Source organism: Podarcis melisellensis (genome assembly GCF_964234715.1).
Source record: "Podarcis melisellensis genome assembly, chromosome: Z".
Lineage (NCBI taxonomy): Eukaryota > Metazoa > Chordata > Lepidosauria > Squamata > Lacertidae > Podarcis > Podarcis melisellensis.
This window is the reverse complement of record NC_138547.1, coordinates 23,922,598-23,938,895: the sequence shown is the minus strand read 5'-3', so window position 1 is coordinate 23,938,895 and position 16,298 is coordinate 23,922,598. Positions and strand designations below refer to the sequence as shown.

The 16,298-nt window shown below is 42.1% G+C and overlaps 1 protein-coding gene and 1 long non-coding RNA gene across 5 annotated transcripts in view; one reads left to right on the top strand and one right to left on the bottom strand.

The window, feature by feature from the left end:
- Nucleotides 1–14,309, bottom strand: part of LOC309362046 — a 61,408-nt gene extending 47,099 nt beyond the window's left edge. Inside the window, exon 1 of one of the 4 annotated variants that reach the window (XR_014164728.1) lies at nucleotides 14,085–14,309. This is a non-coding gene — a long non-coding RNA (uncharacterized lncRNA). The remainder of the gene's footprint in view (nucleotides 1–14,084) is intronic. The other 3 variants (XR_014164729.1, XR_014164730.1, XR_014164731.1) reach the window with 3 other exon arrangements.
- Nucleotides 14,310–14,416: 107 nt separating this feature from the next.
- Nucleotides 14,417–16,298, top strand: part of LAS1L (LAS1 like ribosome biogenesis factor) — a 46,504-nt gene continuing 44,622 nt past the window's right edge. The window contains exons 1-2 of the mRNA XM_081897416.1: nucleotides 14,417–14,570; nucleotides 15,486–15,716. Of these exons, the coding sequence (XP_081753542.1) occupies nucleotides 15,535–15,716 (182 nt within the window). The 5' untranslated portion in view covers nucleotides 14,417–14,570; nucleotides 15,486–15,534. The remainder of the gene's footprint in view (nucleotides 14,571–15,485; nucleotides 15,717–16,298) is intronic.

The window sequence follows — 16,298 nt, the reverse complement described above, 5'->3', positions numbered from 1 at the left end:
CTCCTTCCTAGACCTGCACCTGTGGCCTCTCCTCCTCCTCCTCCAAATGGCTGCTACCACTGTGCACCGCCAAGGCTCCCCAGGCTATTGAGACACCTCCCGGCCACGGTGCCTGGCCCAGACCAAGCAGGACAAACAGGAGCAGCCGGAGAAGCATGACTGGCACGAGGGCATGGAGCAGCACAGGGGAAAGGGCTTTCCCGGCTGGGAACCGGCTTGCTCTAGTGGGCCTTGGGTATGCAGGGAAGCCCGAGCTACATCCCTAGGGTGCTCCTGCATGGCAATGTGGAGTACGAGTCCCCAACATGCTCCAAGCCCAGTAATCTGTGAAGGTGTGTGAGGGACGTAATGGTTGTGCTGCTGGAGAGAGCCAACCCGCCACAAGAAAGTTGAAGCCGCAAAATGAGACCGGTGAGGTTCTTGGGAGAGAGCGCAGTGGCTCCTGGTACTGCTTGCCCCAGGACCACAGCTGCCTGCTACTACGGATCAGACCCCCCCCCCCAAATCAGTAATTTGTTTTGTTTGCCTTCAGTTGCTTGGTTTGGTACATTATTATTATTATTATTATTATTATTATTATTATTATTACATTTTGGTGGGCGAGTGCAGAGGAGACTGAATATGCCAGCACCCATGGGGAAAGCCTGAGCCCTCAAGGATGCTGCCTCAGTAATGGCTCCAACTTCTGGATGCAGCAGTACCATCCTCATCCTTACATATATATATATTTTTAAATCCTCCCTATTTTTGGTTTGTTTTTGTATTTTTAATCATTTCCCCCCTTTTCTTCCATTTCTGGGGGGGGGGAATCCTCTTCTTTTAACTAACTGACATCTCTTATTTATCACTCTCCATTTTCATTTTTATTACCATTATTAAATATTTCAATACACCTTTTATCTTATTACTACTATCCCCCCCCCAGCCCACCTACAAATGTGTCACAGAAAATGTGTCCCCTTTTTGCTCTTCAAAATATCGCAAACCTATTTAATACTAACTCATAATTTACTGCTACATCCAAATGAGGCCATTACCTGCTACTCACAGGTTTTGTAAGTGCTTGCTTTTAAATTAAAAATTAAAATCTGGAATTTTTATTTGTCTTTTTTAAAAAACAAAAAACAGGCACTATTGATGAGTGTTTCTTCTTAACTGAAGGGTGTTAACCTATTAGTTAGCTCACTTTGCATCCACACAGCCAATAAATGTTGAGCTTGTTCAGAAAGGAGAAATCGTGGCGTGGGAGGAAAAAGAAAGATCCTTCCAGCAACTAAGGCTGAGAACCTGGCCTGGAAATGAAAGCTCTTTGGTGTGTTTTGCTTCTCCATTGCTGATTCACACCACTCCATTGCTGAAATTTGCTGTGACGGCCAGGATTGCTCATGGAACTTATTAAATCATCATTCAGCGAGGGGCCTGGCATTTCAATCAGATGGGAGGATGGCTGCATTTTGTGTAACTCAAGAACAACAGAATGGACTACAATGCTACAATTCAAACACAATGACAGCCATACTGAAAATGTGTCTGCATAACGAATTCCAAAGAGGCAGGCTATGTGAGTGGGTTGCAGAATAAACAACAGAGAACGGCTAAGAAATTTTGTTATGACACAAGCTTCTACAGGGCTAGTTCACTTTGTCATATGCAGGCTTATGCCATAATGTTTATGTTAAGATATGTTAAGATGCCACAAAGCTCGTTTTTGTTATGTGGTGGAGGCTCCATGTGGTGGTATAATGCTTGAAAATGTCTCATTGGGCAGATTGTCAAATGTGCACAGGGACATGGGAAACTTCTGAGTCAAGCCATTGATCCACCTTGCCCAGTATTGTCTGTACCACGCTGATGACCCTGAGACACTGTTGGGCTACAATTCCCATCAGCTCTAGCCAGCATGGCCAATGGTCAGGAATGTTGGGATTTCTTTTCATTCTGAAAAGTAGGATGCCTTCAAAGATAGGTTTGTCCAATCCAAAGAGAGACATATGGCCAACATACTTGCCTAGCCCAAACCCCTGCATGTTTCCTGAGAATTAAGTCCCACTAATAGGACTTGCTTATTGGCTTTACTCTCTGTATTTAAGGTCAGCTGTCAATATTTTGCAGGGGGGATTCAAGGGAATACTGAAGATTTTGATTTGTGTAATTAAAATGTATTAAAGTTCTCTGTCATACTAACACAACAAATTCACTTTCTAAAAACCATGACTAATTGTAGTTAGGAAAGTGACAGGGAAATGCTCTGAAAGTGTGGATGATAGAATCAGAGAATTGTAGAGTTGGAAGGGACCCGGAGGATTATGTAGTTGAACCCCCACTAATACAGGAATATGTAGCTGTCCCATACAGGGATCGAACCTGCAACCTTGGCGTCACTGGATGAATGAATAACAGGAAGATATATAAACACAGCACAAACAAATCAGGCTGAATGCTCACTGTCATATAACCTCCTGACAAACAAATCGGAACACGTGATCAATAGAACCAGGCATACTCTGCATAAGCTTTATGCAAGCAAATAATAATAATTACTTGCATTTACACACCACATTTTCTCCAAGGAGTTCATGGTTTGCCGCCATGTAGAGATTGCAGTCCCTATCTCTGACCCAGGGTGAAGGGACTGGGAACATTACATCTGCTCAACTCCAGCAGCAGCACCTCAAAGGACCAGAAAATCGACTGCTAAATGCAGTTTTTATGGTTTAATTTGATTATGAACAAGCTGGAGGCTAGAATTTTTAGGAAGGAGCTTTTGATCATCCTTAATTGGCCTTGGCCAATGCTGGCAGCAAACGACATTCACCCCCAAGGAACCTGTGTGCTGCTGTCATTGTCTCCAAAGAGTCAGAAGGAAAAAGGGATTCTGCTACAGAGAAGCCTCCTCCTTTGTTCTCCCCACATGTCTAATGTGTTACCTACAAAAAGCTGAAGGATGCTTACAGACTAATTAATTTGATAGGAGGCATTTTTCAATTTTGCAGCCTCTTGGGCTTGTAAATAAAACAAAAACAACAACAACTTTCCCTGGCTGAAAAATAAACATTAGCTGTAATCTCTCTCACAGAGCCGTGCCGGCCTAAATCAGATTTAAAGACAAATTTAATTTAATTGTACTGAACTATCTTCTGAACCCACCTTTTGGAACACTCTCTGACACTGGTGATTAGGTGTTCCTGCATTCGAAACGTGCACAATAACAGGTTGAAGTCATGCAGCCCTCTCTGACCAAAAGGATCATAAACAATTGCTGCCAGCAGAGCAAAGATCCTTCTGCAGCAGAGTGGCATGCAGTTATGAAAGTCTCTTAGAGTTCTGCATCCCCTGGATTGCTAGTACTGTGAAAGAAATTATGTGGTTTTCTGGTGAAAAGGTCGGGGGGGGGCAGCGTTAATGCACATGCTTTGCATGTGAAAGGTTCTAAGTCCAATTCCTTGCCTCTCAGCCCTTTTCAGTCTGCAGGCTGCATGGCACAAACATCTAAGGGCCACTTGGCAGCAGTGGTTGGGGCCTGAAGAAAAGTGGGGAGGAGGAACAGACATGACTTTTACCTTTGAAAAGAAAAAGTCAGCGATGGTAATAAAATTTGTTACACCTTCACCAGCCTACCCAGAGTGGATTATGACAATTAAAAATTCAATCTTTGTTCAAAGTATTTTCATTAACAACAAGAGGCAAATACAGTGGTACCTCTGGATGCGAATGGGATCCGTTCTGGAGCCCCGTCCGCATCCTGAAGCGAACGCAACCCGCGTCTACGCATGTCGCGATTTGCCGCTTCCGCGCATGTGTGTGATGTCATTTTGAACGTCTCTGCATGTGCAAGCAGCAGTAACACGTTCCATTACTTCCAGTTGCTGCGGAGAATAACCTGAAAAAGCTCAACCTGAAGCATATTTAACCCGAGGTATGACTGTACAGAAAAAAGAAATAAGATTGTTTTTTAAAAAAACAAAGATTAGTTGTCACAATTGTCAATAAAGAAATGTAGAATGCAGCTGTGATTTCCTAAGCTAATAATAAAGCATTACTGAGAGGGAAAGGATGTGTTGTCTGTAATGACCAAAGGGTTCCATGGTCTCAGTCCATTTCAAAGAAATAAACAACACTGGGATGTAATAAATTAGGACACTTGCATAGATCTGTGGTACCTAACATTCCTGAGTTTGTATATAAAAAAATAAAACGAGATCAAATGGCAAAGAAGGGATCTTGATCACTTATGCCCCTGGGCACTTTTGCTTATGCAAGATCTTTTCAAGAAGGGCCAAGCCTTGGAATAGCAAAAATCAAGTTTATTGAGATCAAAAGCCTTCCAGAACTTGGTAGTTGTGGCCTGGGCCACTGTCAAAAGGTGCCATACCAGTTCCTTGTTATTCAGGTCTTGATTCGAATTTACAAACAAATTTAAGAGTCAGAGAGGGGAAGGGATGGCTTGTTTGTCTTGCTAAAATTCAATATTAAAAACAGTTAAAACAAATTGCAGTCACAGGATGGGTCATGAAAACACAAATCTATGCTGACAAAGACAGGTTAAACATCTGCGTCTTCATCATACCACAAAAACTATATAATGCAGGTGCCAGACTTAGCTCTTTGGGAAGGGATTTATAAATCCATAGAGCTGCCAGAGAATGCCCTCTACTGGGCTGCTAATATCCCACCTTCTGAGAGCAGTAGATAAAAATTACTACTGGGGTGAGGGGCACTTTCTGCTATTTATGTATGAACGTAACACAAGCTTAGTTAACAGTGAATTGCCCTTTATTATTGATGAGGCCTCGGAACCTGCGCAGAGTAGAAATTAAAGTCCTCCAGCCAGGCCACACCTGTGAGTTAACTCTCCAGGAGTTGGGCTCCTTGGTCGTAGCTTATTCTCTTAAAACAAGGGCAGATGCCAGATACAGCGGTACCTCAGGTTAAGTAGTTAATTCGTTCCGGAGATCCTTTCTTAACCTGAAACTGTTCTTAACCTGAAGCACCACCTTAGCTAATGGGGCCTCCTGCTGCCGCTGCGCCGCCGGAGCACGATTTCTGTTCTCATCCTGAAGCAAAGTTCTTAACCCGAAGCACTATTTCTGGGTTAGTGGAGTCTGTAGCCTGAAGCGTATGTAACCTGAAGTGTACGTAACCCAAGGTACCACTGTATTTAGTTGGCAATGCATTCATTACAGGGAGGTGGAAACATTTGTTTGTTTTGTTGTAAGTTTGGGGGATTAGACTGCATGATGTCTGAGTCCCTTATAATTATTGAGGTCCTGAACTTGACAAGGGTTAAAAATCTAGAAGTCCGTCTTCCGCCGCCATTGAACTTGAACGCAAAGAGCTGGAGGAGTGGAGGCTGTGAGTAACTTTGTTTTCTATTGACTGGATCTAAGCATTTACTGAGCTGTACTTAAAGACAGAAAAGGAGTTTAAGCACTGGACTTACATGTTAGCATGGACTTTGAAATCTCTTTCTGCTGAAGTTACAATTTTAAAGAGAGAAACCAGGGCTGGAACTGCCTGACAACAGTAGCAATCAGTTTGCAGACCCAAGCAGTTTGATACATAAACTGGGAAAATCTGAGAGGTATGAACTTTGTTACTTTATAACATCAATTGAAGTACCAGCAAGCACTGTTTTGAGACATTGTGACTATATATTACCAACTCTGCTAAAAACTTAATATTGGAAGGTTTTTGGACTTTAACTTTTATTCTTGAGTAATCCTTCCTGAGAGGACATTTTAGGCTCCCCCTAGAGGTTTTTGGACTTAACGGCAGTGACTTTATTTTACTTTCTATTTCTTGGCCTGCTGGCTGAGTGTTGCACCTGGGCTGTCTCTTTCTCATGGGAACAGTCAGTTTGACCTTGACTACTAGATAAGTTTGGAATGAGTGGCGCAAAGAAAAAGGAGACTAAGGAAAAAGAACAAAGACCAAGAACGAGACAAACAACTTTAGCCTCAACTTTACAGCAACGTAGATCGTCTGTGCCTATTTTGCATTCTGAGGAAGAAGCTGCCTCCTTGCCACAGGCAGGGGGAGGAGAGACAGAGGATTTACAACTGGAGGATATGGCCTCAGGATCAGCTTCTTCCATTTTAGAAAAAATCTATGAAAAATTGGAATCTTTGGACAAGAGAGTGGAATCTTTGGACAAAAAGGCCGATGAGCAAACTGCGAAAATAGATCAGAACACAGAATGCCTAAATAGAATAACTGGGCAAGTGGCACAGAACACTCAATCGATTGCAAAATTGGAGGAGGCTTCAGGGGAAAACAGGAAATTGGTTGAAGACACGAGCCAAAGACTTGGACAGTTGGAAAAAGAGGTAAGACCACTCAACAAACAAGTGGGTGAACACCAGACCTATCTTTCGATGATTGAATTGAAGAATAGGGAGACCAATTTAAGGATAAGATCTGTATCTGAAGTAGAAGAAGACAAACTGGCTGAGTTCCTGACCAAAATAATTTCTGTGCAGTGGAAACTTGAGGAAAAAGACTTCAAAATTATATCAGCTTTCAGGCTGGGAAGATTGATAAGAAAAGACAAACCCAGAGACTGCTTGATAACACTGAGATCAAAGGAGGAAAGGGATAAGATTCTGGGCCTACATTACAAAAACCCACTGGACATTCTGGGTAAAAGAATTGAAATTTATAAGGATATTCCTAGACAGCTGTTGGACTTGAGATCTGAATACTCGGAACTAGCAAAACTACTGAGGAGTAACTCAATCATCTTTAGGTGGGACTTCCCTCAAGGACTATCGTTTACTTTTAGAGGAAGGAAGATCAAAATCAGAACATTGGAAGACAGAGATAAGTTTCTGAACCAGTACGGAGAAGACCTTCATAAAGGACTTGGATCATTGCCGGAGCCTGGAGCACCAAAGGAACCGGCACCCTTGGTTGACAAAGTTCCACCCCCTGAAAAATAACCAGATTTTTACAGGATGTCTCTGCAACTTCTGAGCTGGAACATAAATGGCTGCAACATTCCCGAGAAAAGGAAGAAAATTTTCCATATATTAAAAAAGGAACAATTGGACATTATTTGCTTGCAAGAAACACATGTGACTAGGCTCCACAGAAAAATTCTGGTAAATAAAAGACTTGGCCAGGAATTTATATCTTCAGACAGAGTAAAGAAGAGAGGGGTGGTGATATATGCAAAGGAGAGCCTTTCACCTAAACTATTATTTAAAGATGAACAAGGCAGAATTTTGGCAGTTGAAATACAGCACCAAGGAGAAAAAATTTTACTATTAGGAATTTATGCACCAAATGAAGGGAAATCGGAATTTTATAAGAAGTTGCATGAGAGCATGCTGGAATATCTGGACTTTGACAACATCATCATGATGGGAGATATGAACGGGATTGTATCAACTAACATGGATAAGTCGCAAAGCCAAAAAGTTACCAAAGATGGCAGACTACCAAAGACCTTTTTTGAAATGACAGACAACATGGATTGGATTGACATTTGGAGAACGAGAAACCCCTTGGAAAAGGAAGGAACATTCTTCTCTGAAGCCCATCTGACTTGGACAAGAATCGACCAAATATGGATTACTAGATGTCTGGCACCTAAGGTCAGAAAAGTGGAAATCTGCCCAAAGACCTGCTCCGACCATAACGCTTTGAAAATGGATTTGACATTATTACCAACCGGCTCCTTTCGATGGAAGATGAATGACAACTTATTCAGAGATCAGGAGATTGTTAAAAAGGCCCAAAAAGTTTTGAAAGACTATTTTGAAATAAATTTGAACACAACGGTGGAAAAAAGAACAATTTGGGACGCAAGCAAAGCTGTGATGAGAGGGTTCTTAATACAACAGAATGTTATCAAGAAAAGGAAACAAAATGAAAAGAAAGACAAGATTTTGGAAAAAATAAAAGAACTAGAAAAGAAGCTAAGAGGAAACCCGAAGTCGCAGCCGATTCTGAGAGAAATTAAACTCCATCAGGCGCAATATTCTAAATTGATAAATCAGGAAATAGAATGGAAGATTAAGTCAATGAAACAAAAAACGTTTGAATCGGCAAATAAATGTGGGAAACTGCTGGCCTGGCAGTTGAAGAAGAGACAAAAGTTGAATACAGTAACAATATTCAGAACCCTGTGGAGATCAGGAAATCTTTCCAGAAATATTTTAAGAAACTATATACTCAAGGGCCGCAAAACGAGGTTGAGATTGAACAATTTTTGAAGAAAAACAGTCTTAAAAAACTCACACAAGAAAATAGATCACTCCTGAACAGTCAAATAACACGACAAGAAATTGAACATGCCATTCAGAACATGAAGCTGGGCAAATCTCCAGGACCAGATGGTCTGACCTCCAAGTATTATAAGACAATGAGTGACTATTTGATTCAACCTTTGATGGAGGTCAGCAGTGAAATTCTGGAGGGAAAGAAGGCGCCGGAATCGTGGAAGGAAGCTTTTATCACGTTGATACCAAAATCAGAAACTGAAAAAACACAACTTAAGAACTACCGTCCCATCTCCCTTCTAAATGTGGATTACAAAATATTTGCTGATGTTTTAGCAGGCAGACTTAAAAGAGTTTTAAATAAGGTAATCCATAAAGACCAGGCCGGCTTTCTCCCAGGTAGACATATGTTTGCAAACACAAGGAACATTATTGACATTTTGGAACTTTTGCAAACAGATATAAACACTAAAGCAGTACTGATATTTATAGACGCGGAGAAGGCCTTTGACAACATCTCTTGGAAATTTATGAAGGGAAATCTAAAAGAAATGGGAGTGGGGCGGGGTTTTGAAAATGGGATTGACGCAATATATTCAGAACAAAAAGCTAAATTGATAGTTAACAATGTGGTAACAGAAGAATTTAAAATTGAAAAAGGAACACGACAAGGCTGCCCGATTTCCCCTCTGTTATTTATCTCAGTTCTGGAGGTGCTCCTGAATTTGATTAGAGGGGACCGGCTGGTGCAGGGGATCCAGGTCGGAGCGAAACAATATAAACTAAAAGCTTTCGCAGATGACCTAGTTTTGACATTGCAGGAGCCAGAATCTAGTACGAAAAGAGTATTACAATTGATACATGATTTTGGTCAGGTGGCAGGATTTAAGTTAAATAAACAAAAAACGAAGGTGTTAGGGAAAAACATGACAGATACAGAGTCAGAACGGTTTCAGAGAGAAACAGAATTATCACTGGTGAAAAGGGTAAAATACCTAGGGGTTAATATAACAGCCAAAAATCTGAGTCTATTTAAAGATAATTATGAAAAATGTTGGTCGGAAATTAAGAGAGACTTGGAAAGTTGGGCAAAGCTGAAGCTTTCTTTGTTAGGCCGAATCGCTGCAATTAAGATGAATGTGCTGCCAAAGATGTTGTTTTTGTTTCAAACATTGCAAATTGTGGACAAAACAGAGTGTTTCCGGAGGTGGCAGAGAGATATTTCTAAATTTGTCTGGCAGGGCAAAAAGCCCAGAATCAAGTTTAAGATATTAACAGATGCAAAGGAAAGAGGGGGCTTTGCCCTGCCAGACTTAAGGTTGTACTATGAAGCCGCAGCTTTCTGCTGGCTAAAGGATTGGCTACTTCTTGAGGACACTGATGTGTTAGATCTCGAAGGTTACAACAATGCTTTTGGTTGGCATGCATATTTGTGGTATGATAAAGTTAAGATCAATAAGGCCTTTAAGAACCATATTGTCAGAAAAGCAGTGTTTAATGTCTGGACAAAATATAAAGACTTACTGGAAAATAAAACACCAAGGTGGCTTTCACCTTTGGAAGCTAAGGCCCGAAAAGGAACCAATATGGAAGCCTACTGGCCAAAATATTGGGAACTGTTAGAAAAAGACGGAGATAATTGGAAATTGCAGAGTATGGAGAAAATGAAGGACAAAGTGCGAGACTGGTTACACTACGCTCAGATTAAGGAAATTTTTAAAAGTGACAAAAAGTTAGGATTCCAGGTGGAGAAATCGAAGTTGGAAACAGAACTGCTAGAACCTAAGACCAAGGTACTTTCAAGAATGTATAACTTGCTGTTGAAATGGAATACACAAGACGAAATGGTTAAGTCAGCTATGATAAAATGGGCACAGGATATTGGGCATAATATTATGTTTGAGGATTGGGAAAGGTTGTGGACCACTGGGCTGAACTTTACTGCATGTAATGCTTTGAAAGAAAATGTAATGAAAATGATATACAGATGGTACATGACCCCAGTTAAACTTGCTAAAATATACCATTCGTCAGATAACAAATGCTGGAAATGTAAGGAAAATGAAGGAACATTCTACCACCTCTGGTGGACTTGCCCTAAGGTGAAGGCCTTCTGGGAAATGATATATAATGAGTTAAAAAAGGTATTTAAGTATACCTTCACCAAGAAACCAGAGGCCTTTCTTCTGGGCATTGTCGACCAGAAGGTGCTAAAGAAAGATAGAACATTCTTTATGTATGCGACAACAGCAGCAAGGATACTACTCGCTAAGAATTGGAAAACTCAAGATCTACCCACACTGGAAGAATGGCAGATGCAACTGATGGACTATATGCAACTGGCGGAGATGACTGGCAGAATTCGAGACTTGGGAGAAGAAAGGATGGAAGAAGATTGGAAGAAATTTAAGACTTACTTACAAAAATATTATGATTTATTGGAATGTTAAGAAAGATGCTTAGTTATAAATAATTGGCCATCACTAAAATAGATCAGGAATTGATGACAAGAGAGATTAAGAAAAACAAATTTGCAGGAGAATTATTTTATTGTAACTAAATAAGCGGTTATAAAATTTGGAAATAAGATGATAATTTGCTGGACAAAATTCATTAATGATGCAAATGGGAGTGGGAGGCGTGAGGAAGCTCAAAGAGGATATGAAATTTTGTTAAACAAAGTAATACTGTTTATTGTTATTGGATGTTTTTTTTCTTTTCTGTAAAAACCTTAATAAATATTTATAAAAAAAAAAAAATCTAATGGAGGATTCAATTGTTGAAGAAGTCAGGCCAGCTTCTTGGTGAGTCAAATATGTATAAAAAAGGAAGTGGTTGGATGGCCATTTGTTTTGGATGCTTTAGCTGATATTCCTGCATTGCAGGGGGTTGGACTAGATGACCTTTGAGGTCCCTTCCAACTCTATAATTATGATTCTATGACCCCCCAAGAATCCTGTGAACAATAGTTCAGAGCTCACAGGTCTCAGCACCCTACACAAACAACTCTTTCTGGATTCTTTTTTGGGGGGAGGAAGAGGGGTAGAATGTTTTAAATGTGCTTAAAATACATAGTGTGAATGCAGCCTTTATGTAAATCGGCTGCTGTACATCCTTCCTTGGTTCCTGCCCTGCTATGCTCAATCCCTTTAGTGAGGCACAAAGGGAATAAACTGGAAATGCTTTTTGCAGGCTCCTAGTTTACAACTAATCCCATTATGCCTGATCAAAAAACTAATGGAAGACCCCCAAGGGCATTATGATTTTTAATAGTAGGTATTTAAACAAGATGCTGTCTTTATAGTATACACTTGTGCATTTCAGCTTTATTATGCGGTGGGATGGACACACTTCCAGGAATAAAATGTGAGACCAGGCAGGGCAGAGGGCGATGAATATGGTTGGTCTGCAACATGGAACATATCAAGCGATGAATTTCCCTAGTTGTACTGGTGGTTATTAGTGATCTTTTGCCTACTTAGCCCTTCCCCACCTGCTTCCCACCTGCATATCACACCCCACCCCAGAGCTTTTCCCCACTACACAGTATTCCTGTCCACTATTTTCCCCATGCAAAATATTCCTTAGTGCTGCTTTGGAGAAGTTTTTGAGTCCTGCAAGGTCACTGTTTCTTCCTCCTGCTGCTGCTGCTTGGAACCATGATACTGGAGGTCTAAAGTCAGAGTGGGCAAACACAGTAATTTATTTTCAGGGAGAAGCAAGGAGCTGGGGAACTGACTTTAAACTCTAAAGAAATTTCAATGGGTTGGTTGAAGGTGTGAGGTACATTGGTCCAGGATGCCTAGGTTTGATTGTTAATTGGTCATTTCCTCCCTTTTCTGAGGCTGTGACCTAAAAAGGGGCAATTCCAGAAATGACCAGGTAGAAGAGCACTGTACTTGCTAAATTCCATAATATATGGTTGCATTAGTATGCTGATATTAGTAACATTCAGCCTCTACTTCAGTGCTTATATGACATCTGAACTATGCCTTTAGGTTGGGGAAAGGTGGAGGGGGTGGGGTGTTCAGTTTGAAATTATTCTTTTCAATTTATTTTAAAGCAGCTGAACTGCTTTTTTTTTGTTTTAAAAAAGGAAAGCACTGCAGGGCTGTTGTACAGCAATGGGGCCAGGAATGGCATGGAAGAGACTCTTCTGTGTAACATCTCTTCTCTACACCCATGTCTCATAGATGGTTCAGGAGGATACCATGGTTAATGGTATCAAAAGCCAATAAGAGATTTTGTTAGAGCTACAGGGTCATATTCTCCCTCTCCCAATAGTTGTCATTTACCAGGGTGACCAAAGCAGATTGAATCCAGATTGAAATGTGTCTACATATTGTTTTATCCAGGAACACCTGCAGTTGTTTCACAATGGCTCCCTAAATTCCTTTTCCCAAAAGGTGGTATCTACGACAGAGCAGTAGTTGTTAAATGCCATCTGGTCCAGGGTGGGTTTTCCCCCCAGGAGTAGTTGAACTATCACCTCCTTCTATCTGAGCAACATCACTCCCTCATGAAGGGCAAGGGTGCAAATGACACATTGTTGGGTACGTATTCACAAGCACCCTGCCACCATCATCAGGCTACAAAAGCTGAAACTGATCCCACAAAACATGGCTTGATGGAGTGCTTGAAACCTATATTGGGAATACATCAATCACAGCATCTAGCTCACTATGGAGATGAATAAACCTTGCCCTCAAGCAACTCACAGAAGTGTTCTGGGCCCACTCCACTGATATAGGTGCCTACAGCCTGCTGACCACCCTGAAAAACTCCACCAGCTGATTTCTTGATGATGACTTGGAAGCAATGGAGTAGGTCCGCTTTGTGTTTTCAGAGTCACAGAGTAGGCATGATTGCCTGTGTTTGGATATCTTTGCAGTGGGACTTCCACCACCTATGCTCTGTCATCCTGTCTGCCAGCTTCATCTCATTTATACTCTGCGGTGTATCAGGGGAACTGAATGTGCTCCACAGTAGCAGAGAAACCACTCAGGAGTGATCATTTCCATGTCCCTCTGAATCTCGCTGTTTCATAGCGAGACAGGGGCCTTGGTAGGATTGCCAGTCCTAGCTGTTGTAAAATTCCTTAGAGAGTACTGGAGTCTGTAGGTGTGGGCTTGTTTAAAGATGCATCTTCAGCATAGGAGAAGCTGAGCCAGAGTAAGCAACAACTAAACAGGAAGAGTCAGCAGATTTTTTATGCACTTTCAAATTTGAGGGGACATTTACCCAGGCCTGCCATCACCCAGTGACCTTCATGGCCGAGTACAATATGGTGCCTGCTTGGTCCCAACAGGCAGAGTTCCAAAGTGTAGGTGCTGCCACACTAAACAATCTTGAGTACTTGGTCTCAAAAGGCATTTGTATAAAGCAGGTTTCAGTCTTATGAATCAGAGAAAATACTGCCAGGTTATAGTGTGGGCAGGTTATAGTGTGTGAGAGGGGACTGTTGAAAAAAATGGAGGGGTTCAAGGATCTGGTGTAGAAACAGCAGCTGCAGTAGAAGCCCTGCCACGACTTCCTCACAAATAATAGCTGAAGGGGAGGCAATGGAACCTGGATCTCATTTTTGTGTGAAAAGTTGTGTGTGGAGAGCGTGAGGGGCTGTTCTTTCATCAAAAACTTTTGCTGAAAGTTTACAGGGCTGTGAGAGGCAGTTTGGCCTAGTGGTTGGGCCTGGAGGAGACCAGGGTTCCCTATTCCCACTCAGCTACTGCCTCTCGGCCTGAGGTATTACAGGGTTGTCGTGGGGATATAAATCGGGAACGGGAAGAGCCAGGTACATCAGCCTGGATGAAAAAATGGATGAAGCCTAAATAAACTCGTAAGATGCTTTTATCTCTTACCCACCTGAGTCACCTCTCAGTACTGACGCCTTTCACGCGAGCATGGCATGCTTGTGCGCTTGCGCCCCCGCCTGAGGAAAACATAGAAGCTTCCGCAGCTACCCTTAAAACCCTGGAATCCCGTGCCGTTGCTATGGGCAACCGTCACTTCCGCCCAGGTGAAGACCGGAAACCGCAAACCCCAAGCCTGGAAAGCCCCGGAAGCTCAGCCGCCGGGGACAGTCTTGCCGCAGCTATGTTTATGCCTTCTCCCTCATATCCGCTTCCGTGTCGCAGGGTGCGCCGCGCATCCAGTCAGATTGCTCCCTCGCTTCCTTCGCCCCGCCCCATCCGCTGTAATTGGTCTTGCTTTGTCTCCCGCTCGTTTTCTTTTCCCCTCGGTCGGCTTACTCTCTTATTGACTTTGGAGGGGCTAGGGAGCCTCGCTGCTCCTCAGCAGGTCCCATCGGCGCAGGATATAAGTGTGTGCAGCGGGTCCGCTCAGCATAAGGTGGACGTGGGGGACGGGGCGGGTGGGGTGGTTACAGGCGCCTCACACACCCCCTTCCCAAATAGGGCGCAGAGAACGGCGGTGGGGACCTAAGTGGTGGTTTTGCATTGTATGTGTACAGTATATGGAACACCTCCCTACACGGGTATCGCCACACAGTGTGTACGTGTGTGTTGTATGTACGTCAGTAAATACAGTATATGAATGTATTGGTAGGAATTTTTGTTCCATGTGCTGGCGGCGGCCTTACAGTAGTTCAACTCAGTACAACATAGAATCACATAAATACTACTAAATATAGCGATCCTAATTTATAAACTTTATGTGTGTTAGTGTATAGTTTAAGTGTATACATCTGAAATATTATGTATTTTGTGTGATGTCTGTATAATGTGAAGGTATGAATTGCTACTGAGTAAATGCAGCAAAAGCAGCAGAGACTTGAGTGTAAGTGTGCGTGTGATATATTTATAGAGAGCGCATGCAAAACTGTTCGTAATTGTCATCAGTGTATGATTTTAGTGATTAACAGAATCTTACCAGGATCCAGAGCTGTGTGAATATTTTAAAATGTCTCTTTATATTTATATATGCATCACACAAAAATGTATGTTTATTTATGTGTGTATGGTTAGATAGATAAATGGATATAGGACCACCACAGAAATGCAGGAAAACAGCATCAAGTATAGGCTAAAGAATTTAATTGTGTTAAAGGTGCTTCAAGATGTTCTTTGGTTTATACTGCAACAGAGCAGCACAGCTGCCTACTGGAAGTTGAGTAAATGCCAGTTTTGTCCAAGCTGACCTTTGAACTTGTGTGGGATGTAGGGACAGCACTTGTCAGCTTGAGAATGCATATGAGACATTGACTTTGGTGCGTTTCAGCTCACAAAAGTTTTGTTTTATCCTTAGATCTGATAGTGTTGGATCTGCGGAGGTTGTTGAAGAGTGGAGCGACAGCATGTCTAGTGGTCCCAGTAGCACAACCCCAGGATGGAAGCAGATGTCTTGGCGAAAGAGGCCACAGAGTGTCGTGGCTTGGGAGAGCAAAGCTGAATGGGACCAAGTGATGGTGGGCTTATATTGTGGGGACCGTGAGATACAACAGGATGCGTTGGACCGAATATCTGCTTGGAAAAGCAGGTAAGAGGGAATGTGAACGGGTTATAGAGGCAGCAAGCAGGTGGGGAGGTACCTGAAGTGCAAGGGAAGGATGGCAGGGGATAAGGTGAGTCAGACTATCCCAGAGCTTTCCAAACTTTACATGTTAGTGACACACTTTTTAGACATGCATTATTTCGCGACACAGTAATTCGGCAAATTGAAGGTTAAACTATCCCCTTTCAGTCCCAGGAGAAGTGCAGGGAGCATTCACATGGCACATCTACACACTGCAACTGACACACTAATGTGTCGTGACACACAGTTTGGAAAGCTCTGCTCTATCCTATGATTGCTAGGGGTGAAGACCTCTGTCCACTCCTCCTCTGCTTAGCAGCACCTATTCTTTTCTCAGTTCCAAGCTCTTGGCTTTTCTCTTGAATTTAGATCAGTGGTTCTCAAACTTTTTTCTCTGGGCCACACTTTCAGAATAAAAATTTGCTTGCACCTCACTAAATTTTTTATTGATAAGAAATGCATTGGAAAACAAAAAGAAACAGCTCCCATCAATGCTTGCTTTATAACATAGAACATGAATACTTTATAATATGATCATGGGACATC